Genomic DNA, 26,863 nt, shown 5'->3' on the forward strand with positions numbered 1-26,863 from the left:
TGGTGGATAATTTGTGGTAATATAGAAATATTTGATTTGCCCGGAATGAGTTAATTTGCACTGATCAGTTATTTGTTTTGAAATGCACTAGTTGTGACATTTGTGGTTTTCGATAAAGCTTCTCTTTTTCTACTTTTTCTTCGACTTCTTCTACTTCTACATTTTGTCACATTTCTTTTCTTTTTCTGCTACTTATTTTACCTCTACAACTACTACTGCTATTCTACTACTATTACTACTACTACTACTATTACTACTACTACTGCTACTACTACTACTATTACTGCTATTACTACTGCTATTACTACTACTATTACTACTGCTATTACTACTACTATTACTACTACTACTATTAAATGGCCTTACAATGCCTGTTGTTGTTGTTGTTGTTGTTGTTGTATTTGCTCAGTTTGACTTGTATTTATATGGCAAGGCAGCCAAAGGCACCAGAAGTAGTGTTTTCTGAAAATCTGAACCGATTATATTTTGGGGTCAAAAGGTCAAAGGTCGATGGTCATGTGACCTTTATTAGAAAATCTTTGTTACCACAATAACGTGTGAACCACAGAAGGGACTGTGATACAAACAACTTCACATACGTATGGACTGTGACTGGGTTCAACATGTCAAAGGTCATGTGCCGTGTGAAAACCATTTTGCAGATCATAACGCTAGTTGGAGTTTTCTATCTTCTACTTGTCTCTCTTTTCTCTCACGCATTCCTTCTCTCATGTGACCTTTAACTTTTCATGTGACCTTTAATTGACATCAAACGTAAAAGTAGGTTAGTATCCAAGGAGGGTGGAGGCAAATCCATTGATGCATTCACGTCAAATTCTATTTCTAGTTTTATTTTCCAATTGGACTATTTAAGAAGTTTTTGGTTTAAATTGAAATACAATAATCTACTTTAAATTCCCCTCCTCCCTTCCTATTTAATTTCTGCAATCGATATACAATTATAGTTTTATGACTGCTTTTTTTCATGGCGTTGAATGTTATGGTATATGATCCTTTGAAGAGCACATTGAGCTGTCTGTAACCTCCTTAGACTCATGGACATGTGGATTGTTACCATAATCAATGCGAAATTCCTGGCAATTTTTGAATTTGATGGCTCGAAGCATCCCTGACCCTCTTGATCCATTCGTTTTGTGTCCTATTTACATGAGAGCAGGGCCGTCTCTCTGGACATATGTCATGCTTGTGATGCAGTCTGACATCCTGCAAACTCTCTGCCTATGGTATCCAAGGCCAACTCCACACATGGCTTACTGACTTCCTCTACTCCCACAGCCAACATGTGACACTCAACGGAATCCTTTAAACTCCTCTCCCTGTCAAGGCTGGAGTGCGCCAAGGCAGTGTTCTGGGCCCAGTCCTATTCCTGATCTTCATCAATGATCTCTCTGACTCTGTGGAAAATCCTCTTTATCTATTTTCTGATGACTCCACCCTCTGCCGTGACATCCTCATCCTTCAGACAGGCATGCAGCAGACTCTTCCCTCTCTTCAGAAGCTAACAAAATCACAAGCTGGTCAAACACTTGGAAAATGTCTTTCAATCCTGACAAATCTCACACTCCCTCTGTCTCTCTCCGAAAGGACTGTCTGGCAACCCCTCCACCCCATCTACTTTCTTAACAATCCTCCTGAGGAAGTTCAGTCATTCAAACTCCTGGGTCGCACTATCAGCCATGATCTTTCTTGGGCAAACCACGTTTTAAAGTTGGCCTTCAACGCCAGCTGCCGACTGGACATGCTCCGTCATACAAAGTCCTTCCTCAGCACACCTGAACTCCTCAAAACCTTCATCTGCAGCTTTATGGAGTACAGCTCTCCCCTCTGGCCTGGCTCCCCTGCATCACACCTTGCTCAGATTGACGCCATGGAAACCAAGGCCTACAAGATTATTCAAATCTCCCGCAATGCAGCCAAGTCTATGGGCCTATCACTTCGCCATAGCAGACAGGTCGGTTGTCTCTCTGTCTTCTACCTCCTCCTTTCTGGTCTTGCATCCTCTTCTCTTTCTGTGCTTTGTCCCCTCCCAATCCCAGAATTCTGCGGGACTCACACAGTCCACCATCAAGCCCCTTCTGGTGAAACTACCTAAATCCAGGATTACTGCTCACCTCCACTCATTTGTTCCTCTTTTTTCCTGCTTCTGGAATCAACTTCCACATCCTCTTCAAACTCATTGTTCCCTCCAGGTCTTCAAGACAGCTGTTCACCACCATCTCAGATCATCCCCAATCCAAAACCATGATCTTTTGTGCCCTCGGTTAACCTCACCCCAATCCCTCTCCTTCCAAATTTCCAGTTTTCCCTCCTTGGAGTTTCCTTTGTTATCCATGTTGTCCACCCCAAGCTTTCTTTCCTGCCCACACCCATTGCCTTCAACACTGCTGTTTGTGATTGCCCCCTCTGGTCTACTGTTCTTTTTTGCATCTTGTTATGTCCTGATCTGTTCAGTGTACTAGATCTTCCACAATCCTCAACTATGCAAAAAAACCCCAAAACAAACAAACAAAAAAACCGAGCCTCTTGCTGGAAAAAAGGGAGTTAATAAACTTTTTTCTTTGTTTCTAAATCACCTTATCAGTCACCTATCCGTCTGTCCATCTGTCCGTCCGTCCATCCCACCCGTGGTTTTCCAGATTGTTTTTCTCGTTAACATATTTAACTGAGTTGTACATTGCTTTATTGGATACATTGCTTTATTATGATAAAGTTACAGAAATTGCAACTTATTCTGTAGCTTTGCATACCTAAAACAATTTGTCCTACTGTATATGGCTCACAATTGCTGAATGCTTGGAAGAAGAACATTCATTGGGACCAGTAGGGACATGCATTGCAAAGCAATTCCCCCTCTTGTTATAATATGCGAAGGCGGTCGACTTTGTGCCTGTGAAGAATAACTGAGCGGTTCCTTGGATGCCGAACAGTGCCCGGCAGTTGCACCGCCGAGTGATGTGGCTTCAATGATGACGTTTGAACCTGTGCATGTGTCTCAAAGGAGAGCTTCAGTGTGCTGGTTAATGAATGCTGCACACCGCATCAACTCAAGGTGGAGGCACTGCGGAAGTGGGCAAGTGTACACGCACCCCAGAAGAACATGGACAATCCTGACAAGTTCGTGCTTTGCGTGCGAGGCTGTACCGATTACGTATACGGTGAACATCCACTGCACCAGTTCAAGGTTAATGTGCAAATCTCGTTCGTTTCACTCCATCAGTTTCTTGCTGCTTAGCGGTGTTGCCTGGTGTTGGCTTAGCGGTTAGGGTGCCGGCTTGGGATCCCAGGATCCTGGGTTCGAATCCCGGTCGATCACTGAATTAACGCCAGGGGGGTTGACTCAGCCTGTCATCCTTCCGAGGTCGGCAAATTGAGTACCAGCTTGCTGGGATGAATGATCCCGGTGTGTACCCCGATTTAGAATAGGTACACCGTATCCCTGCGCATCGTAAGAGGCGACCAAGGGTTGGCGTCAGGAAGGGCATCCGGCCATAAAAACATTGCCTCAAACAGGGAACCATGATTGTCATGGGGCCCGCAAGGCTAACTAGGGGCTCTAGCGGGGGAAATGGCATTAAAACGATCATTCATTCATTCATAGTTTCTTGCTGCCCGTTCTCTTGTATTTTCGACACTTTGAACTTGGTGGAACGCGTTTCCTGACATATTCTCATCCCTTAGTATGTGCGCAGTTGCATCTATGTCGGGAGGAAACCATGCCTGGCGATGGTACAGGACACGGGGGTTCAACTGCTGCTGGAGCCCGAGCGTGAGCTTGAGAAGGCGTCCTGCTGTCAACAGTCCGAAAAACCACCTCCGCTGCCCGTGAAGAATCGGGCAAGTACCTTGTGAATGCTTTTTGTTTATTTACCACATGCAAGGTCTATTTCTGAGCCACAGGCGAATGACACACCGCTTGGGTACTCTTCGCAGGAGGCCAACGATGCCTTGTGGAACATTGCTTTGCCATGCCGCATCAAGCTTATCGGCTGTAGTCAAGTGAATGCCGACGACTCGATGAAGGTGATTGGTTGCGTGAACACCCAAAGGTGGAGCGCTCGCTTATTTTGCGGTGGTGGCTGATGGGTGGAGAGATATGGAGGAAGTGAGGGAAAAATATAAGTCAAGCTTGAGTTTATGGTCACTGGTAAATTTGCTTACTGCATTTATATGAAACAAATGAGAATTTTAACTCTATAGAACCAAGCGATATTCAAGATGTTGTTGTTATTGCCAATAAAGTTGACATTATTGCTTTTTCCTGCCTACCGTTCCCCCAGTACTGGTAAGTTTTCTCAATTACACCACTTCCCTCCCACCTCCACCCCTCCGCCACTCCTCACCACAGCTTCATGAATGATAAATTCACTGATAGATTTCTCTCTCCGTCGGATTCATCAGATCTCATGCCTGAAGTGTCCTCACTAAGCCATTTGTGACAATCACCAGCATGTCTTCGATTGATGCTATTTTGTTGTTGTTTTCCCTTCTTGTTTCTATTGATTTATTTGTCGTTGTGATTGTTTGATACATACCACAATTCGATCTACATAGATCATGAATTGCCCAGGAACCTGAGACAATTTATATGTGTTGGCCAATGTGCGGTCTTCATCATTGTGCGGTTCTTGCTGTGCAGCTGGTTGTCAAGGCGGGCCTGTTTCACGGCGGCGAGCTGCTGTGCAAGCCAGTGTTGAGCCGGGACGTGTCCGGCTGCTCGGAACCAAACTGGGGAGAGGACGTCCTGGAGTTTGATATCGAGGTGGGGGATTTGCCAAGGATGGCGCGCCTTTGCTTAGTGCTGTATGCTGAGGGAGAAGGCAAGACTCGGCGCAGCAAAGTAGGAAGGCCTACCACTCAGGGCAAGAACACCATGAAACGGGCACGCAAGGCGGTACGTCCTGTACATTCAGTGAATTTGAATAACTAGTACACCCGCACACTAAGGGAGCTGCAGAAAGGGTCATTCCTCTTTGGGGTACATAGATTACAGTCCATCTACAGTGCATTCAGAAAGTATTCAGACCCCTTCACTTTGTTTCACATTTTGTTATGTTGCAGCCTTATGACGAAATCGTTTAAATTCATTTTTTCCCTCGTCAATCTACACTCAATACCCCATAACGACAAAGAGAAAACAGGATTTTAGAAAGTTTTGCAAATTTATTAAAAATAAAAAACTGAAATATCACATTTACATAAGTATTCATACCCTTTGCTATGACACTTGAAATTTAGCTCAGGTGCCTCCCATTTCTCTTGATCATCTTTGAGATGTTTCTACACCTTGATTGGAGTCCACCTGTGGTAAATTCAATTGATTGGACATCATTTGGAAAGGCACACACCTGTCTATATAAGGTCTCACAACTGACAATGCATATCAGAGCAAAAACCAAGCACAGAATCTTGTTTCTCACAGTCTGAGAGTCCCTTAAGTGCTTTATTTGCAAACTCCAAGCGGGCTTTCATGTGTCTTTCACTGAGGAGAGGCTTCCATCTGGCCACTCTGCCATAAAGCCCAGATCGGTGGAGTGTTGCAGTGTTGGTTGTCCTTATGGAAGTTTCTCCCATCTCCACACGGGATCTCTGGAGCTCAGCCAGAGTGACCATCGGGTTCTTGGTCACCTCCCTTACCAAGGCCCTTCTCCCCCGATTGCTCAGTTTGGCCGGGCGGCCAGCTCTAGGAAGAGTCCTGGTTGTTCCAATCTTCTTCCATTGAAGAATTATGGAGGCCACTGTGCTCTTGGGAACCTTCAATGCAGCAGAATTTTTTTTGTAGGCTTCCCCAGATCTGTGCCTCGACACAATCCTGTCTCTGAGCTCTGCAGGCAACCTTTGACCTCATGGCTTGGTGAAGGGGTCTGAATACTTTCTGAATGCACTGTATAGTCGGATCTCAAGAACATTGTGTGTGTGTTCATTTACCAAGTTTCTTGTGGAGAGATTGCCAAGTGGTTTAAGCATTCGAGCAAGCACTCCATTCAAAACCCTTAAGGAACGGCTGGCTTGGCAAACGCCAAGCTGCAAGGTAAATTAGCACAATCAGGGCTTCCCCCTTTCAGTTTCGTGTTTCAAAGGTTCGCGACGAAAAACGCCACGTTAGCGGCAGAAAGGGCCATGTTATTAACCGAACATTTGTGGGATATATAGAGTACCATAGATCTTCGCTCAGTTCTGTAAGTAAACCTTACTTCACAGATGTCGGGTTTCCTCCAAATTTCTTAATTTAGTGTTATAAAGAGCATTAGCGACTGTTTAAAAAGCTAAGCATACGTGTATGTGGTTTATAATATTTTTACTTCCTGTAGAAGCTGTTTCTCCCACGGAAACGCCATTATAACTATAAGCTATTTATTCACGTTATCACTGCAGGAAAAACGCCTTGGAAAAGTGGGACATCATTAGTATTAATATTGTTTTGTAATAACATTTACAATATGCGAGGGTTGGCGTCAGGAAGGGCATCCAGCCATAAAAACATTGCCTCAAAACAGGGAACCATGATTGTCATGGGGCCCGCAAGGCTAACCCCCGCTTTAGCGGGGAAAAATGGCCTTAAAACGATCATTCATTCATTCATTCATTCATTCATTTTGTTATTCAAAATTATTCAAAATGTTATGTCATTTTGTTATTCAAAATTCATGGGAAGATCTCGCGAGATCACGGCGAGGTCACGTGTTTTCGAAGCTATTCCATGCGCTCACGCTTTCGAAGCTAAGTGATCCTTCTCAATTGTGTTTTTGTCGAGACTGTATCTATCTTTTGGTGTATGCACCTATAGCGTATCTTTTGGAAAATTTTCGGTGCTAATTTTTCGTACATGTATACACAATCGTCGGTTAATGCGTATCGAGTATTCTGAGGCCTAGTACTCGTAGGCTTGGCTACCGTACCGTCTCCGACCTTGTGGTTTTGTTTTTCTCTCAGCGATTCGTCGAATGCGCTGCATTTATTTTCGTTCTCTGTTTCGTCCCAGTCGTTCACCCCATACCTCCTTGTTTAATATCTCTGCTCAAAAAAAAAAAAACCCCCAAAAAAATATTTCCTTCCCAGGTCTTATTCGTTTATTTGTTGTTCTTTTTTGTTCGTTCGTTCTTCGTTCGCGATCACGTGGTTAGAAATGTATAATCTCTCCCCTGAACAACTATTTTCTCTCATATATTATAACACCCTTTTCTTCTTTTCCTACAAAAGGATGCTTTCGTCTTACTCACCAAATCTATTCATTCCAAAAAATATATATAATACCATCTCTTACAGTTCCTCCTTTCTACATTCCCTAAACTATCCAGAACTCCACCCCTCCTTCAGTGTCCTCAAACCCATTTTTGACTCGAAGGTCTCAAACTCATTTTGCAAAAAATGTTCGTTTCCCATGAATCGTACACTTTTCAAAATCCAATCTCACCCCTCCCCTCCAAATCCTCCCCATCACCCATCCCTTTCAAATCTCCCCCCTTGCCCCTTTCCTCCCCTCCCTCCTAAACTCCCCCCACACCCCTCCCCTCCGAGACTCTCCCTCGCTCCTCCCCTCCTAGACTCCCCTCTCACCCCTCCTCCTCAAAGCATCCTCTCTGCTTCTTCCCCCTTCCAACTTTCACCTTCATCTCCCCCAACCTTCTGCCTCGCTCTTCCCCCTCCTCAAATAACACCTCACTGTGCCTCACCCAATCTCCATCAAACCTTTTGTCCACCCCATTCTTCCCTTTCTCCAAGCTATTCTGAAATCTCTGAAATCTCTGACACACCTTCAACAGCTCTCCCTTCCTCTTCCTCCTCTTCCACATCTTATCCTACCCCTCCCCCCCCTGTTCTGGACCCGATGCTCCCCCTTCCTCTTCATTAACGGTATGGACCTCAAACATCCGGGGCCTTCGCTCAAACTTGACTGATCTCTCCATACAGGTTGCTTCTGACAAACCAGATGTGATCTGCTTAACAGAAACTTTCCTCCTTCATGATGTCTCTGATGCCTTGGTATCTCTCCCAGGTTACTCCCTCCTCCGGTATGATAGACATGAGCCTCGTCCTGGAGGTGGGGTTGCTATCTTTATAAAAAACTCTCTTCCTCACTCGCCCTCCACTGCCCTCTCTCCACCTCACCCCCAGGAATACCTTTGGCTACGGCTTCCCCTTCACTCCCACCTTTTGTTCATATGTGTGTTGTACCGTCCACCAAACAGCGATGACTCCATCTACATCTCGCTGTCTGATAATATGGACCAAGTTCTATCTACCCATCCCAACTCTCTCTTCCTCATACATATGTGGTGATTTCAATTGTCACCATGCCAGTTGGCTGGGTGTGGGTACCTCTCTCACCAGCCATGGCTCTTCAGCAAAGGACTTCTGCGACTCACTGGGACTGACACAATCTGTCAATTTCCCGACCCGGATCTCAGTCAACGGAGCATCTTCTCTTCTGGATTTGGTTATGACAAACTTCCCTGAAAATGTCTGCTGCTCTTCTTCTGCTCCAATCGGCTCATCTGATCATGTGCTTGTCAAAGTGGACATCTCTCTGACCATTCTCAGAGAGCCTCCTCAGCGTCGACGAGTCTGGCATTTCATTCAGGCCAACTGGCACGGTCTTCAAGCAGCCATCAATCATCTGGACTGGTCTCCCATCTCTACCGCCTCTGACATCAACTCATCCTGGGAATTCTTTCAAAGTAAATTGCTCTCTCTCATGCACAGATTTATCCCATCTCGTCTTCAGTTGTCATACCCTTCCTCCCGTCCATGGTACACGGAATCTTGTGGTGAGGCTGTTGCCCTGAAACAACTTGCTTTCGTCTCCTGGAAAGCAAATCCAACGGAAGGAAATCTCATTTCCTTTCACAAAGCCCGAAACAAGTGTGTGTCCACCCTCAGGAGAGCCAGGAAACAATATCTCACCGTTCTCAAGACCGAACTCTCTTATCTGTCTCCCTCTTCCAAATCCTGGTGGCGTCTGGTCAAATCTGTTTCTGGTGTTTGTTCCCCCTCCATCCCCTCCCTCACCTCAAACGGCTTAACGGCTGACTCCGCACGTGAAAAAGCTGAATGCCTCAACTCTGTGTTTGCCTCTAAATCTTGTGTCCCAAACCCATCCCTCTCTGTACCCACTGTACCCAGTCGTACCCAGCTGCTCCTGGACTCTGTGTCCTTTCCTCCTGACAAGGTGGAAAAGTTTCTGTCAACCCTCGCCTCTGATTCTGCAACTGGTCCTGACGGCATCAGCCCACGGGTCCTAAAATCATGTGCTTCCGCTCTTTCACTCCCTCTTTCTGTTCTCTTCACCCTCTCTTTTGCTCAAGGTCATCTGCCATCTGCTTGGAAATCAGCCAACATCACCGCTTTGCACAAAAAAGGTGCAAAAACAGATCCCAGCAACTACAGACCAATCAGCCTTCTCCCAATTATCAGCAAAGTCATGGAATCCATCATTGCTTCAGATATGAAATCTTTCCTCTTCTCCAATGGCTTGATCTCTGATCATCAATTTGGTTTCAGACCTGGTCACTCTACTCTGGACATGCTGCTTCTGCTTTCTCAACAATGGATGGAGGTCCTCAACGCCAAACAGGAAATTAGAGCCGTCTCCCTTGACATTTCACGTGCCTTCGATACGGTCTGGCACCCTGCTCTGCTCACCAAACTCTCCTCCTTTGGTATCCATGGAAATCTCCACGCATGGCTGGCGGACTTCCTCTCTGGTCGTAGTCAACGTGTGGCCCTGAATGGGTTTCTCTCATCTCCTCTACCTGTTCAGGCTGGAGTTCCCCAAGGTAGTGTTCTGGGCCCTGTGCTTTTTCTGGTCTTCATCAATGATCTCTCTGACTCTCTTGAAAATCCTCTCTATCTCTTTGCTGACGACTCTACTCTCTGTCGCTCCATTCCTCATCCCTCAGATCGGCAGTCTGCAGCCTCCTCACTCTCTGCAGACCTGGACAAAATCACAGACTGGGCAAACAAATGGAACATGTCTTTCAATCCTGATAAATCTCACACTCTTACAATGTCTCTCCGAAAAGACCGACTGGGAAACCCTCCCATCCACTTTCTGAATAATCCTCTCCAAGAAGTTCTGTCACTCAAGCTTTTGGGTCTCACTATTTGCCATGATCTTTCCTGGGAAAACCACATTTCAAATCTGACCTCCAAAGCCAGTCGCCGACTGGGCATCCTCTGTCGTGCGAAGTCCTTCCTTGGCACACCTGAGCTCCTCACCACATACAAGGCTTTCATCCGCAGCTCTATGGAATACTGCTCTCCCCTCTTGTCTGGTGCTCCTGCCTCACACCTAGCCCGTCTTCACGCTGTTGAAACCAAAGCGTTCAGAATCATTGGAATCTCCCGCGATGAAGCTAACTCCAAGGGCCTTTCACTCACTCACCGCAGGCAGGTTGGTGGTCTTTCCGTCTTCCACCGACTCCTCTCTGGCCTTGCCCCCCCAGCCCTCTCTGGGCTCTGTCCCCCAAATATTCCTACAGGTCGCACAAGATCTGCCTGCAACCCTCTTATGGTTAAACTGCCAAAATCAAGACTTTCTGCTCACCTTCACTCCTTCATTCCTCTTTTCTCCCGCCTCTGGAACAAACTCCCTCACTCTCTTCAATCCCACTCCACCCTCCAGGTCTTTAAAACAGCTGTTCACCACCATCTCTTATCCTCCCCCATCGAAAACCTTGATCTTTTCTACCCCCGCTAATTTCGGTTCCCTTGTGTTTTATACTTCTCCCACCCCCCCCCCGCCCCCCTTCCCACGCCTCCTGCCCCCAAGCCCTCTCCCTCCCACACTTCTCCCTGCTCTCAAATGTTGTGGTTGTGTGCTTCCCCTTTTCTCCCCATCTTGTCTTCCGCTCCCTCTTTTTGTATATTTTGTTTGTCTGGTTGATTTGTTTGTGAAATAAATGTTAGCTCTTTCACGAGCCTCGATTCAGTATACAAAAAAAGAAAAAGAAAAAAAAAAGCGTGTTTGGAAAAACGCCACAATAAATCTTCTTCTTTGGAAAAACGCCACGATAAAGCTAACTTAATACGGCTATACACCTCAACACGCAACGCCATTGACGGCAATGGCGGGGAAAACCCACTCGGGGGAGAAAACCTCCTTGGGGAGGGGGGCAAATGAATGCGCTACAACCTTCATTGTGTAACCCTTGGTCATCCTGTCAAGTTTGGTTGAGATTGGATAAGTAAGGACGGAATGTATTGGCGTCAAAAATTCATCAGACAGACGGACAGACACAAATGGCGTATTTTAGTATGATACAAATCTACGAAACGAAGGAAATGTTTTGACTTGAAATTCTCAGCCATCTTTGCAAGGTTTGCTGATGCGGGCCACTATTCACCGAGAAGTTGTGGATTCAAGGAAACGGTCTTGCGCCTGTCATTTTAGAATCCCACAGGGATTCAATTCCGCAAAGTATAGTTGCATAATTGCTGAGGGGCGGCTGTGGCTTAGGCAGCATTGATAGGCTTCCGATATGCTTCGTGTTTATTGGTAGTCGATATTAACATACCATGATTTGTTAAGCTCCACACAAGTTCACAGCATCACAGAGCAATAATGATCGAGCGCCTGGGAAAAAAACACGTGTCTGTGCCTTGTCTATGTCACAGCACTTTCTCCTAATCGATACGGCTATCTCTAAGGAGGGAATTTGGATGGAATGCCGGCGCTCAATGGCCTACTACTTTCGAGAGATACTGTAGTATATTTAACGTACACTGCCGAAATCGAGTTGGGCCACCAGATTTACTGTCTCACCTAAATAAGCACTTTGAGATTTTCCTTCCAAATGGAAAAAGTTGTATGTAAGAAATCGATTGATGAGTTCTTAGTTTGTTGATTGATTGATTGAATGGCTGCGTGGGTCCAGATGTAATTCCTCCCACCAGAAAGTGACGTTTTGGTGATGCCTGACACAGAATGTTGAATAATCAATTGAGATCTCCTTCCACTGACGTTTTTAATCATGAAATTATTGAGAGTCTGTGTGCAGATGGGCATTTTAAATGCAACGTAAACACCAAGTTTCCATCGAGTAGATGTTGGATTGGATTAGGTTAATGGTGTTTGTGGGGTTTGTGTTTGGATTACATGATAAGGCTTGGGTCGGAAAAGGCAGGGGGTGGTGGAATAGGGGTGGGAGGCAGGGATGGGGGGGGGGGGGGGGTGGTGTATAGAGCACAGTCATGAAGGGCCTAATGGCTTGCTGCATGTATATTTTCTTGTGAAACACCCCCAACATTTATATTTCTGGAGTACGTGAACCAGGAAGCATACATTGAAGGAATAGAAAAAAAAATAAAAAAATAGAAATACTTGAAGGCAAACTAGGAGGCTGGCAGAATGGCCTAGAGGTACGCACACTCTCCTTCCTCAAAGCCCTCTTGCCTGGGTTTGAATCCCGACCCAGCTATAAACTGCCAGTTTGGTGTTTCACAGGCAGGGTGATTCATCAATGTGTGTGCCATCCCTCGGATGGACGTTAAACTGGGAGTCCCGTCTGCCATCATTTGTTGATGGACGTTAAAGATCCCATGGTGTCCTTCGCAAAGAGTAGGTGAGCTATCGCCATCACCATGGCCAAAATTCCAAATTCCTGCCCTATTTCCCAAAAAAAAATCAAAATCGAATGTCAGGCCTGGCCAGCCGGTTCGTCAAGATTCTGGCCAAGCTTAACCCGGCCGATCCCACAAGGTGGGATAATAGTGGCCGTTAAAGAAGAAGACGAAGGCAAACTAGGAAAGTTTGAGAAGTTTTATGCAGTGACCAAGATAATCCTTATTTTATATGAAAGTGACAAGTGTGTGTGTGTGTGTGTGTGTGTGTGTGTGTGTGTGTGTGTGTGTGTGTGTGTGTGTGTGTGTGTGTGTGTGTGTGTGTTTGTATGTGTGTACGTATGTACTGTACATTCTTGTCCATTTAACGTCTGACCTTGTACAGCAGGAACATGGATGACGATACTACGAGTGGCTTGTTTTATGCAGGATTACCCCATCGTGTGGGTGAACACCATGCTGTTTGACTACAAGGACCAGCTGCGTGTTGGAGATGTCGAGCTTCATGCCTGGTCATCGATTCCTGGTGTGTGTCACAATTGTCACATGGAGGACTTGCTAAAAATGGCTTCTACTGAGTGATGTTCTGACCTTTGCTATGTACAAGGCCCCTCCATAAGTATTGGAAAAGTAAAGTCAAATTTGTTACCTCTGCCACCAAAGGTGGATAGAGGTTATGTTTTCACCCCTGTCTGTCTGTCTGTCTGTCTGTCTTTGTCTTTGTTTGTCTGTCTGTTTGTGACCAGGATATCGCAAAAAGTTATGGACTCATTAGGACAAAACTTGGTGGAGTGGTTGGGTTTGCGACATGGACGAAATGATTCGATTTTGGTGAACATCCGGATCTGGATTGAAGGATTTTAAAAGTGATTCTTCAACTATTGAGAGATGGAGCAAAAAACGATATATAGCCCAATATCTCAAAAACCTGTGGACTGATTAGGACGAAACTTGGTGGACAGGTTGGTTGTGTGACAAGGAAGAACTGATTCAATTTTGGTGAAGATGTGGATCCGGATCAGAGAATTTTTAAAGTGATTCTTCACCATTGAGTGAAAGAACCAAAACAATATATAGCACGATATTTCAAAAATTTACGCATTATTACAAAATTAGGTGGATGAGTTGTTTACGTGACAGAACAAGCCGATCCGTTTTTAGTTCAGGTCCGGATCCAGATCTGGCCTCTTAGTGTAATAAAACCACCTTTAGAGGCCATTTTCCCCCGCAAGCGGGGGTTGGCCTTTTTCGGGAACTGTGGTTGTTGTTGTTTTTCGGTCCCCTTTTTGAAGCAATGTTTTACGGCCGGATGCCCTTCCTGACGCCAACCCTTTTTGCCGCCTTTAACGACAAACAGGATAGTGTAATACCGAACGTAAACTGGTCAGCCTGGCATAGATATGTGCTCTACCGAATGCCGTTCTAGTTACCCTCGCCAGAGGAGAGGGTATTGCATTTGAGTCCGTTTCTCTGTTTATTTGTTTGTCTGCACACAAGAAACGTGATTTTTCTCTGCAACTGTTGGTCCGAATGACAGGAAATTTTCACCATAGGTGCAACTCCACCTGAAGAATTTTTTTAATGATAATTATGATGTCATATGTCACGTGGTTCGGCCGCCATCTTGGAAAAATCGAAAAACTTTGCACCTCTATATCTCCGAAAGTGCTGAATCGAAAAAATTGAGACGTCTCAATTTAAAGAACTCTCCATGGGGAATAAAATATGTTAATGATTATGTCATAGGTGCCTCCATTATGACGTCGTAATTCGACAAGTACAAAACTTCATCCGATCAAGATGAAATTTATTGAGCATAATCTAGGAATAAATTAGTTTAGAAAAAGATAATGATGTCATCGGTCACGTGGTTCGGCCGCCATATTTGTTTTAACACAAAAGCCTTAGAAACCACTGAAAATACATCCTGGTGAGGGTCTGCAATCTCTTATTTTTATTGCTATATGCTCAATAAATTTGGATTTGAGATCAAAAGATGAATATGAGGCAAAATTGGGGGGACTGAATATAAAAAGTGCTATTGTTCTGCAATGGTAAAATAAATATACATAGAAATTCCATGAAATAAAAGGTGACCTTCTGTACTCTTGCCTCACATTCATCTTTTGATCTCAAATCCAAATTTATTGAGTATATTGTAATAATAACAAATTTCACTTCACCGTTCCAATACTCATGGAGGGCACTGTACATCAACTGGGACATTGTGCTGTGTGGAGTCACTCACCTGACCCACAATCCGAAGCAGCTCCAGAGGTTCTTTCTCTTTGAAAGATGTAATTTTCAATACTGTACTGCATTAGGACATTTTAGTTTGGACAATAGGACAATAGTGTTGTCTTTTTATAGCCAGCATTTTAGTTTGCATTCCGAGTTGTCCTGAATCGTGAAGTTTCAACTGCAATGTGTGAACTGACCGCCCTCACATGTGCACAACATCGTCCGAGCCACGCAGATGACCTCGTTCCTGATGGTTGTTAGTGAGAGGGCCGGGTTTTTATTCGACAATTCCATAGCAGGGGAATTGTAGCTCGCTTTCCAGAATCTTAGAAACCAAATCCTTTATTGGTGTCTTAAACCAGATTTTTACACGCACCCTCTCGGATTACAGTCCTGTGTCCTTGCCACTAAGCAATAAATTAAATAATCGCATAATTCTCACCCTTGAGAATTTACAGCAGAAATGATTTTCAGGAAAAATTGCCAAAATCTATTGGTGGTTTGAATGTGCCTTCCCTCCATGTCACCTGTAACGTAACAAGAGTTTCGACGTCGTCTTCCTTGAAGCTTTCTGCCACGGCCTTGTCCTTGGAACTTGATGTCCTCATTGTTTTAACAACTGAAATAAAATCAAAATAGTGCAAGGAAAGTTGGTATTTGTCAGATACCCCAAGTACTCCTACAGGTCGCACAAGATCTGCCAGCAACCCTCTTCTTGTGAAACTGCCAAAATCAAGACCCTCTGCTCACCTTCACTCTTTCATTCCTCTTTTCTCCCGCCTCTGGAACAAACTCCCTCACTCTCTTCAATCCCACTCCTCCCTCCAGGTCTTTAAAACAGCTGTTCACCACCATCTCTTATCTTCCCCCATACAACACCTTGATCTTTTCTACCCCCGCTAATTTCACCCCAGATCCACTTTTTTTTTTGAAATACCGACTTCTTTCCTGGAAGTTCTAGCAGTGTCCATGCGTTTTATACCTCTCCCACCCCTCCCCCCGCCCCCGCCTTCCCATGCCTCCTCCCCCCAAGCCCTCTCCTTCCCGCAGATCTCCCGATGTCCCTGTTCTCTGCTGTTGTACTTGTGTGCTTCCCTCTCTCTCCCCATTTGTCTCCCGCTCCCATTTATTGTATGTTTTGTTTGTCCGATTGTTTTTTTTTGTGATTGATGTTAGCTCTTACACGAGCCTCGATCTTGTATACAAAATAAATAAATAAATAAACATAATGAATCTTCATGTACACGTGCAATCTTGCATTTACTTCATCAACCCAGACCATTTACTTCATAGGTTGCCAGCAGGGTGACAAAACTTTTGGATGACCCTCTTAGAGAGCGAGAGAAAGAAGCTTCGCCTATGGTTAACGTCCAACTGTCGTCTTGTGTCCTTGGCTAGTAGGTAGCCATATTTAACACGTTTTGCATATAACACTAAGGACGACTTTTGCTACTGAGTACGGAAGCATTCTTCATCACGGTTCACTGTTTGTGCAGATGAGATGGATGAGGAGATGCTACATCCCCTGGGGACGGTGCAGGGAAATCCAGACAAGGAAGGCTCGACCGTCTTAAACATTTCCTTCCATCATTATGCCTCTTCCGCTCTCTTCTACCCCCCTTATGAGAAGGTATGCCTCGGTCTCTCTGTTGCAATATGTAGTTAAGTTCCTTGTTTAATGATCAATGCACTCTTAAAGCTGCCTGGATGCTTTAGTCCGATCGATCTTCGCCATTAGATTTGGCAAAGTGCACATGCAAATCACGGCGACCTTTAGACAGCATTATGCAGCCATGGAAACGGCATAAACTTTGAAGGCAAAGTCTTAAAACCATTTGCATTTGAAAAATGCATGAGAGTGGGAATAATGCTGAGCACGGTAAGCGAAGTGGATTTGAGATGCATTGGTCATCTGGTTGTGTAGCCAATGGCGTCATGAAAGGAAAACGTTTGCCAGGAGTGATGTCTGGTGACTCGAACATTTATATGAAACAAAATAAAAGAATAATTTGAAATCCTGCTAAACACGACCATCGTTCGGACGGATTATCAAAACTTTTGATGTACGGATGCCCATTCCTGTCATTGTTTGTGCCAAGCAGATAGCCTTGCACGAAGTGGGCATCCATTATTCATGACTCGGGTAAAGAGCTTCTCTTGATGTCAGCAGGAGTAAAGTTGTCGGAATCTATCTGTGTATGTCTTGTGCTTCTTTTTTTGCCTGTGGTGTTCTGCTTCAAGGCAAAGCGGTCCCATGACAAGTATTACACTGAGTGCTTTGCTTTTGTCTTCCCATCAGGGCAGGAATTTGTAGTTTGTTCAAATTTATTAATTATATAATTATTTTTGATTTATTAAGTACTTATTTATTTCCTTTCTCATCTGGGCAATATCTCAGGCACCTTTTGAGCTCGGAAGCTGATATTTGGACACGACAATGACCAAGTGATTTGGCTGTAAAGTGTATTTTTGATTTATTGATTAATCAATGAAACAATTAATTATTTAATTATTCGATTAGTTAGTTAATTAATTTTTTAAGTTACACATACGGATGAAATGGTGGTGGTTTACATTTTCTATTCGCCAATTGATTAATAATTTAATTATTTTATGATTATTATTTATTTATTTTCGTTACTAATCACTTATTTATTTCCTTTCTCATCTGGGCAATATCTCAGGCACCTTTTGAGCTCGGAAGCTGATATTTGGACACGACAATGACCAAGTGATTTGGCTGTAAAGTGTATTTTTGATTTATTGATTAATCAATGAAACAATTAATTATTTAATTATTCGATTAGTTAGTTAATTAATTTTTTAAGTTACACATACGGATGAAATGGTGGTGGTTTACATTTTCTATTAGCCAATTGATTAATAATTTAATTATTTTATGATTATTATTTATTTATTTTCGTTACTAATCATTTATTTATTTCCTTTCTCCTCTGGGCAATATCTCAGGCACCTTTTGAGCTCGGAAGCTGATATTTGGACACGACAATGACCAAGTGATTTGGCTGTAAAGTGTATTTTTGATTTATTGATTAATCAATGAAACAATTAATTATTTAATTATTCGATTAGTTAGTTAATTAATTTTTTAAGTTACACATACGGATGAAATGGTGGTGGTTTACATTTTCTATTAGCCAATTGATTAATAATTTAATTATTTTATGATTATTATTTATTTATTTTCGTTACTAATCACTTATTTATTTCCTTTCTCATCTGGGCAATATCTCAGGCACCTTTTGAGCTCGGAAGCTGATATTTGGACACGACAATGACCAAGTGATTTGGCTGTAAAGTGTATTTTTGATTTATTGATTAATCAATGAAACAATTAATTATTTAATTATTCGATTAGTTAGTTAATTAATTTTTTAAGTTACACATACGGATGAAATGGTGGTGGTTTACATTTTCTATTAGCCAATTGATTAATAATTTAATTATTTTATGATTATTATTTATTTATTTTCGTTACTAATCATTTATTTATTTCCTTTCTCCTCTGGGCAATATCTCAGGCACCTTTTGAGCTCGGAAGCTGATATTTGGACACGACAATGACCAAGTGATTTGGCTGTAAAGTGTATTTTTGATTTATTGATTAATCAATGAAACAATTAATTATTTAATTATTCGATTAGTTAGTTAATTAATTTTTTAAGTTACACATATGGATGAAATGGTGGTGGTTTACATTTTCTATTAGCCAATTGATTAATAATTTAATTATTTTATGATTATTATTTATTTATTTTCGTTACTAATCATTTATTTATTTCCTTTCTCCTCTGGGCAATATCTCAGGCACCATTTTGAGCGAGGAAGCTGATATTTGGACATGACAGTAATGATGTGAACCAAGTGATGTGGCTATAAAGGATATTTGATGTATTGATTAATCAATTAATCGAGTAATTATTTATTTATAAGTCATTTAATCAATTAATTATTTTTTTTGATTAATTCTTTATTTCATTCATTTTTTTAAAGTTACAGCTTTGGATGAAACACTGGTGGTTGAGGTATGCTATTAGCCAATTGATTAAGAAATTATTTTACGATTAATATTTATTGATTTTAATGATGCAATTAATTAATTAATCAATCAATTATTGTACACCTCTCCCTCCCAAAACCGTCTGTATGTGCTGCACGGCGGTATCACCGGCTGGAGGATGTTATGGCAATGCAGCACGCTGGAGGATGTTATTTATTTATTTGGCATGGGGGCGGTGTACTTTGAATGTATCTGTACTTGTTTTGAGTTTGTTTTCAGCAACCATTACCTTTTGGCCTTTATTTTAAATTTTCAGTTTGGATTTTATTTTATGGATTCCCATCATTAGCTTTGGGCCTCAATTTACCCTTGTAAATTGTTGTGTTTGTCCCGTTTCCTGTCTCAGTTGCTCTCTGTGTCTTTAGTCTCTGTTTCCATGGTGGTGCCTGGTCTCTGTTCGTAGGGGCTGATTTGCTACCTTGTGATGCCGTTTTCCTGTTACCTTTTGTTGAATGAGCAGTGCCGCTGCTAAGCTCATAGTGTTGACTTCCTTTAAGGGGGATGATTATGCTACCAATCTACTGAGTGCACTGTTGATTCTCCTAACTCATATTTTGTCTGTTTGTTGTTTTCTATTCTGTATAGTTGGTAGTCTTTCCCTGAGTAGTGTAAATTTCATCTCTTCTATTTTGATTGCCAGCTCTTCTTGCAGTCTTTGCAGTTCCGCGTCCTCATCATCCTCCTCCTCGCCACCCTCCTGCATCCCACTGTTCAGTTCTCAGTCATATGCCACATTCAAAGCACAGACTTCACCATATAACCCCTCCCCACACCATCGGGCCAAATCCCCACCATCCCTCTGTCCATCCCCCGGCAACCAGCCCCCATGCTCCTCATATCATCAAATTATAATTTGTTTTATATTGTTGCGGTTCTGAGAAAGTGTACATATATGATTAATAAAGGTTAAAGGTTTTGCCCCCATAGTTTGTCCACATGCAACACGTAGGCCACCTTAGAACATTAGTTATGTCATGGTATATGTGAGATAAGGACATTTCCAATAGTGATACCTGCGTTGTGTAAAGAAATAAACAAGAGTAGGTCCCATTCATTTTGCGGCCCACCCTCCAAATCTACCTCATTGGGCAGCATCCAGTCTGCGCCCCATTGTTGCTATTGCCCTCGCATTGGGATGCTCAAACCAGCCAAATGCCACGAGGTAGGCCTAAAAAGGGGGAGGAGCGCGAGGTCGGGGTGTGGCCACATCAAGCAGACGTCAATGGCGGAGCCGGTAAGAGCCAACAAACCAACCAGGGCTCAGGTGGAATTGCGTGAGGGGCGTGGTCAAAGCGCGGCTGGCAAATTCCAGAGGGTTCGCTGGGCGGCACTATATAAACGCGCACGCAAAGCCCTTCCAAAGGACTGACGCAACTGCAATCGTTGTTTGAAGGACCCTTGTGCGAAAGGACTCGAGGATATTCGCGCATTACAAAGAACTTGCACAATTTGCGCTTTGCATAAGGACTCGTGAGGGAAGCCAAGCCTTGGAATTGTTGTGTGGAGGACTTATGCGCTGGTATCAAGAGGTGAAGAGGACTCTCGTGCGAAAGAATTGATAAGGACTGAAGGAATATACGCGCTTTGCAAGAGGACTGTTCAGGAGGCCTCGTGAGGCAAACGCATCAAGCAGCGCGTTCGAGTGCATTTATTACATACGCGACCGTGGTCGCCAGTAACCAACCGCCAGCCTACCTTTTGCCGCATTCCACCCTATAATTGTCCGATCCGCGCCAACGACACGCGGGGAGCGCCTGCCGTCTGTCCTATCATCTACACCGCCGTATGAGTCGGGGACCCAGAGGACGAGCTGTGGACGCCATCCCTGGACCCTCAACCCTTGACCATCTACATCCCCGTGTGAGTGTGTCTGTGTGTGCGGGCCCGTTTGTCCAGGGGATAAGTTAAGACTGTTTTTAAGGCTTCACTGTGTGTACTTCTCCTTCTTCCTGTGCAAATTATTAATAAATCAATTGTTCTTCCTGTTTCTTCCTAATTTGACCGTATCAGTCTTTTCCTCCATTGGGTAAGTGTGGCATGATTCGGCACCGCTCAAATCGGGTTAGTTCCTGTTAACAGCTCGGATCACGGCTCGCTATCGCTCGGCGTTTCCACCTACAACCGTGGTTCGGGTGGGGTTATTTCCTTGCTTCCTGGGAGGCGCTGGTAATTAGGTAATAGGAATCATTCGGCCTACCACCCTATTCAGCGCTGACCGGAAGGAACGTCATAGCCCCGGATCACGTCAGCTAGATAAAAGACAAGGGGATTCATCCCCCCTTGGTAAGGGGAAGGCCGACGTTTGAGATCCGCAACAATATAAATCTTTTTTATAAATTTAAATATATATTCCTCCTCATATCTAAACAATTTGTTTCAGACCTCAGCAGTCTTTTATTATCAAATATGTATATATAGCAGAATTTCTTTAACTCCCTGTGTGCTCCCACCTGACCCCTCGTCTTCTCATCTACCTGTCTGCTTACCTTGTGCTTGCCCTCTCCTCCTATTACCTTAATCTCCTTCCAAATGTATTTGTCTACCATCCCCACTCTTCAAACATCCTACTCTTTCTCTAGCCTGTAATCCTCCATCCTCTTCTTTTTCTCACTTTTAATGTTCTCAACCTAGTTCCCCACCCTCCAGGAGTACATAAGAAATACCGGTATATGATCCCTTAAGATGTGGTCTTCTTATTTTTCACGTCAGTAAGTCGTTCATTTCCAATACAAGTTGAACCGAGAACAGCACTCGGTGCATACCTCCCTCCGCCAGGCTGAACAGTTTACGTTTTGTATCCCACTGATAGGCCGGATCTCGATCCACACCTTAACCAAAACCTAATCGGCTTGTTCTTGTCACCTAACCAACCCATCCATCTAGATTTGTCATCCGTCTATAACTTTTTGAAATATAATAATAATAAACTTTATTGTCCCATTTTCAGGGAAATTATTCTTTGGTGACACCGTAAGTTGACCATCATTAAAACATAAAACACAAAGGGAATAAGAAAACAATATAAAAAGATATAAAATATAAAATATGGAAGATCGACGACACAGCAAAATGTCTAGGAATTTGAATTTAGCATTTGAATTGCACATGGTACAAATGACCTTTTGAAAATGTTCTTCTTCATTCTCATTACACGAAAGCGTCTCCCTGATGGGAGTTTTTCAAAAAGCCCGTTCAAGAAATGACTTTCATCGGTACACACCTGCACCGCCTTCCTTTTCAATGCTCGCAAGTAAAGAGACTCCAGACTAGTTGAAGGCCCACCTACAGCTTTAAATGCCAGTGTAATGACCTTTCTCAATCGTGACTTATTCCGCACATTAAGATAACTGTACCAGGAAATCAAGTTAAATGATAAAACACTGATCAGTAAGGAATTTGTTAACATCCACAGCACACGAGCGCTAACACCAAATGAATTCAACTTCCTGCCATCAGGCACTATATTTCGGCACTGGCACTATATGGCACTATATTTCGGCACTGGCACTATATGGCACTATATTTCGGCACTGGCATTATATGGCACTATATTTCGGCACTGGCACTATATTTCGGCACTGGCACTATATGGCACTATATTTCGGCACTGGCACTATATGGCACTATATTTCGGCACTGGCACTATATGGCACTATATTTTGGCACTGGCACTATATGGCACTATATTTCGGCACTGGCACTATATGGCACTATATTTCGGCACTGGCACTCTATGGCACTATATTTCGGCACTGGCACTATATGGCACTATATTTTGGCACTGGCACTATATGGCACTATATTTCGGCACTGGCACTATATGGCACTATATTTCGGCACTGGCACTATATGGCACTATATTTCGGCACTGGCACTATATGGCACTATATTTCGGCACTGGCACTATATGGCACTATATTTCGGCACTGGCACTATATTTCGGCACTGGCACTATATGGCACTATATTTCGGCACTGGCACTCTATGGCACTATATTTCGGCACTTGCACTATATGGCACTATATTTTGGCACTGGCACTATATGGCACTATATTTCGGCACTGGCACTATATGGCACTATATTTCGGCACTGGCACTATATGGCACTATATTTTGGCACTGGCACTATATGGCACTATATTTCGGCACTGGCACTATATGGCACTATATTTCGGCACTGGCACTCTATGGCACTATATTTCGGCACTGGCACTATATGGCACTATATTTCGGCACTGGCACTATATGGCACTATATTTCGGCACTGGCACTATATGGCACTATATTTCGGCACTGGCACTATATGGCACTATATTTCGGCACTGGCACTATATGGCACTATATTTCGGCACTGGCACTATATGGCACTATATTTCGGCACTGGCACTATATTTCGGCACTGGCACTATATGGCACTATATTTCGGCACTGGCACTATATGGCACTATATTTCGGCACTGGCACTCTATGGCACTATATTTCGGCACTTGCACTATATGGCACTATATTTTGGCACTGGCACTATATGGCACTATATTTCGGCACTGGCACTCTATGGCACTATATTTCGGCACTGGCACTATATGGCACTATATTTTGGCAGTGGCACTATATGGCACTATATTTCGGCACTGGCACTATATTTCGGCACTGGCACTATATGGCACTATATTTCGGCACTGGCACTCTATGGCACTATATTTCGGCACTGGCACTATATGGCACTATATTTTGGCACTGGCACTATATGGCACTATATTTCGGCACTGGCACTATATGGCACTATATTTCGGCACTGGCACTATATGGCACTATATTTCGTTTTTGACCATACAGTAACTCTCGATGGAAAAAAATCACTTAAAAAATCAAAAGATTTTCGTATCCATATTCGGATCTTCACCAAAATCTAATCAATTCATCTTTGTCACACACCAAGCCTATCCACTAAGTTTTCCCCGCAATCCGTCCATAACCTTTTGAGATACAGGTACTTATTTCGGAGGTAATTATCTCACCATGTCAAGGCCATACTAATCGGATTATAAATTGTAACAGCAAGTTATTATGCCATTTCTCAAGTGTACGATGAAATGGGTGAATCGGTCCACAGATGTATTTTTGAGATTACTGGGAGATTACTTCAACTTGGGGTGGTCAACTCCTGGGTGATTTCATAAAATGTTGATGGAAATTTCAATGGAATGATTGATGAAGAAATGTTCAAATACATTCCACATGTGTTGGCAGTTGCATAATCGACTGGCTGGCTCTGTCACAGGTGCTGGAGAAAGCTGCAGATGTTTTGAACATTGCCAACTTGAGTCGACATATCAACACAAATGCAGTAAGTTATTTTCTTCTTATCTTATCTGTTTTTCTTGTTACCCTTTTGTGTTTTTCTTGTGTTTTTTTAAAAATATGGATATCGCCCCAGACAAGGCATACAGCCACTCTAGGTAAGGGGCTTCTCGCTCTCTGTTCTCTCTATCTCTCTCTGTCAGTCTCTGTCATTCTAGCTGTGTTTGTCTTTTTGTCTCTGTCTTTGTCTGTCTTCTCTGTTTCTATCTGTGCCTGTGTCTCTGTGTGTCTCTCTTTTTCTTGTTACCCTCTTGTGTCTATCTTGTGTTTCTGTCTGTCTCTGTCAGTCTCTGTCATTCTAGCTGTGTTTATCTTTTTGTCTCTGTCTTTGTCTGTCTTCTCTGTTTCTATCTGTGCCTGTGTCTCTGTGTGTCTCTCTTTTTCTTGTTACCCTCTTGTGTCTATCTTGTGTTTCTGTCTCTCTCTCTCTCTCTCTTTCTCTCTTTCTCTCTTTCTCTCTTCCTCTCTTCCTCTCTTCCTCTCTTCCTCTCTTCCTCTCTTTCTCTCTTTTTCTCTCTTTCTCTTTCTCTCTCTCTCTCTCTCTCTCTCTCTCTCTCTCTCTCTCTCTCTCTCTCTCTCTCTCTCTCTCTCTCTCTCTCTCTCTCTCTCTCTCTCTCTCTCTCTCTCTTTCTCTCTCTCTCTCTTTCTCTTTCTCTTTCTCTTTCTCTTTCTCTTTCTCTTTCTCTTTTCTCTTTGTTTGTCTTCTCTGTCTATTTATATCTGTCTCTTTCTTTGTTTGTCTTCTCTGTCTATTTCTATCTGTCTCTTTCTTTGTTTGTCTTCTCTGTCTATTTCTATCTGTCTCTGTGTATGTGTGTCTCCCTTTTTCTATGTGTCTCTCTTTCTCTATCTCTTTCCCTTTGTCTCTCTCTGTTTCTGTATATCTGTATGTCTGTGTCTGACTCTCTTTCTCTGGTTCTCTCTGTCTTTGTGTGTGTCTCTCTTGATAAATAAACTCCTGTTCAAGAGGGATGCTCAGTCTGCATACTTCCACTAAGGGAAATGCTGGGCTTGCTTACTTCCACTTTAGGGATTGTTCCTGTTTATTCTAAGGACATACATTTCTGCCTGGACAGACCCATGGTGCGAAGACTCACCTACAGCAGCTTCGTGACATAGCGGAGCGCGACTCGAGCTCCCCGCTGTTTGAGGATGAGAAGGACTTGGTGTGGTTTTTGCGGCAAGATTGCCGCGACATACCAATCATCCTTTCAAAACTGCTTCTTGCAACGAAGTGGCATAAACATGAGGATGTGGCACAGGTACATGCTTCACAATACCACTCAAGCTCATTCAATCACATGAAAATAATGTTTTATGTTTTAGGCTTTAAAATTCAATAGCCTGAGCCAAGTATGGTGAGGCGTAAGTATGAGGAACTTAGTGAAGAAGCCTTGAAGGTTTGGAGGAGTAGAAGATGTACAGAGAGGCGTTTTTATGGAAATTGCAGTTCTAAGTTTTGTGTGGAAGAACATCAGGAAAGGGTACATCATCAAGAAATGGAATCCAGGTATGGTGGACAGTGGAAGTAGTGAAGGTAGTCGGTGAGAAGAAGGGGTTTCAAAAAGGATAGAGAAAATGAAGGATAGAAGGTACAACCGGATGCGGGGTTGTTGCACCTGGATGGGCAAAAGAAGAAAGCAGCAAGGAGCGTTGTGGATAAGGCAAGGAATGATATGGAAGAGGAGGTGCACAACAAGTTGGAAGAGGATGGTGAGAAGATCCATAAATTGGCTCGTGACAGCGATGAAGGATGGTAAGGACATGAAGGGGATGGTGAGGGTGGGGAGGGTAGGGGCGATTCAGGATGGCGACGGGAAGCTAGTTAGTGTCAGAAAGGGGAGCAGTATTGAAGTAATTGGAAAGATAAAATTGAAGCAGCTGTTGAGCCAGGGAGGAAGCATTGGTAAGTTGGAACAACCATGATATGTAGAGGGGAAAGTGGAATTAGTGGAGACCACAGAGGAGGAGGTGCAGACTGCATTAAAGAGAACGGAGAAGGCAAGAGCGCCAGCCATTGATTAGGTGCGTATGGAGATGCTATTTGCAGCGGGAGAAGTCAGACTCAGTTGGACGAAGAGGCTGTTGAATGTATGTATGAGAGAGGGTTTCAATTCCAGAGGATTGGAGGCCAGAGCTAAGTCTGCCAGTATATAAGATGAAGGGTGATGTCCTGAATCCGGGGATGGGGAGGAAGGCATTCCTCTCTTAAGTCATGTCATGAAGGTACTAGAGAGGATTCTGGACGGGAGAATAATGAAGAGTATGGAGAGGGAGATAGGTGAAGAACAACACGGGTTTAGAAAGGGTAGGGGAATGACGGATGAGATGCTCATGCTGAGACAGTTCATGGAGAAGAGTTTTGTGTTTTGTATCCCACTGATTGGCCAGATGTGTATCCGGACCTTAACCAAAATCGAATTGGCTTGTTGTTGTCACTTAACCACTCATCCACCAAGTTTTGTTATAACCCATCCACAACCTTTTGAAATATCATGCTACATATTGTTTTTGGCCCTATCTTTCAATTATGAAGAATCACTTAAAAAATTAAATAATTCTCATATCTAGATCCAGATTCAAATATTCACCATAATGAAT

At 43.3% G+C, this 26,863-nt stretch overlaps 1 protein-coding gene across 2 annotated transcripts in view; it reads left to right on the plus strand.

The window, feature by feature from the left end:
• PIK3CD (phosphatidylinositol-4,5-bisphosphate 3-kinase catalytic subunit delta) overlaps positions 1 to 26,863 on the plus strand; it is a 196,784-nt gene that overhangs the window by 67,273 nt on the left and 102,648 nt on the right. For both annotated transcript variants that reach the window (XM_068112234.2, XM_078775658.1), the window contains exons 5-12: positions 3,020 to 3,202; positions 3,700 to 3,855; positions 3,952 to 4,041; positions 4,658 to 4,912; positions 13,009 to 13,105; positions 16,317 to 16,450; positions 24,183 to 24,248; positions 25,339 to 25,524. In XM_068112234.2, the coding sequence (XP_067968335.1) occupies positions 3,020 to 3,202; positions 3,700 to 3,855; positions 3,952 to 4,041; positions 4,658 to 4,912; positions 13,009 to 13,105; positions 16,317 to 16,450; positions 24,183 to 24,248; positions 25,339 to 25,524 (1,167 nt within the window). The remainder of the gene's footprint in view (positions 1 to 3,019; positions 3,203 to 3,699; positions 3,856 to 3,951; positions 4,042 to 4,657; positions 4,913 to 13,008; positions 13,106 to 16,316; positions 16,451 to 24,182; positions 24,249 to 25,338; positions 25,525 to 26,863) is intronic.

This window comes from Myxine glutinosa, chromosome 4 (assembly GCF_964187855.1).
Source record: "Myxine glutinosa chromosome 4, kmMyxGlut1.1, whole genome shotgun sequence".
NCBI lineage: Eukaryota > Metazoa > Chordata > Myxini > Myxiniformes > Myxinidae > Myxine > Myxine glutinosa.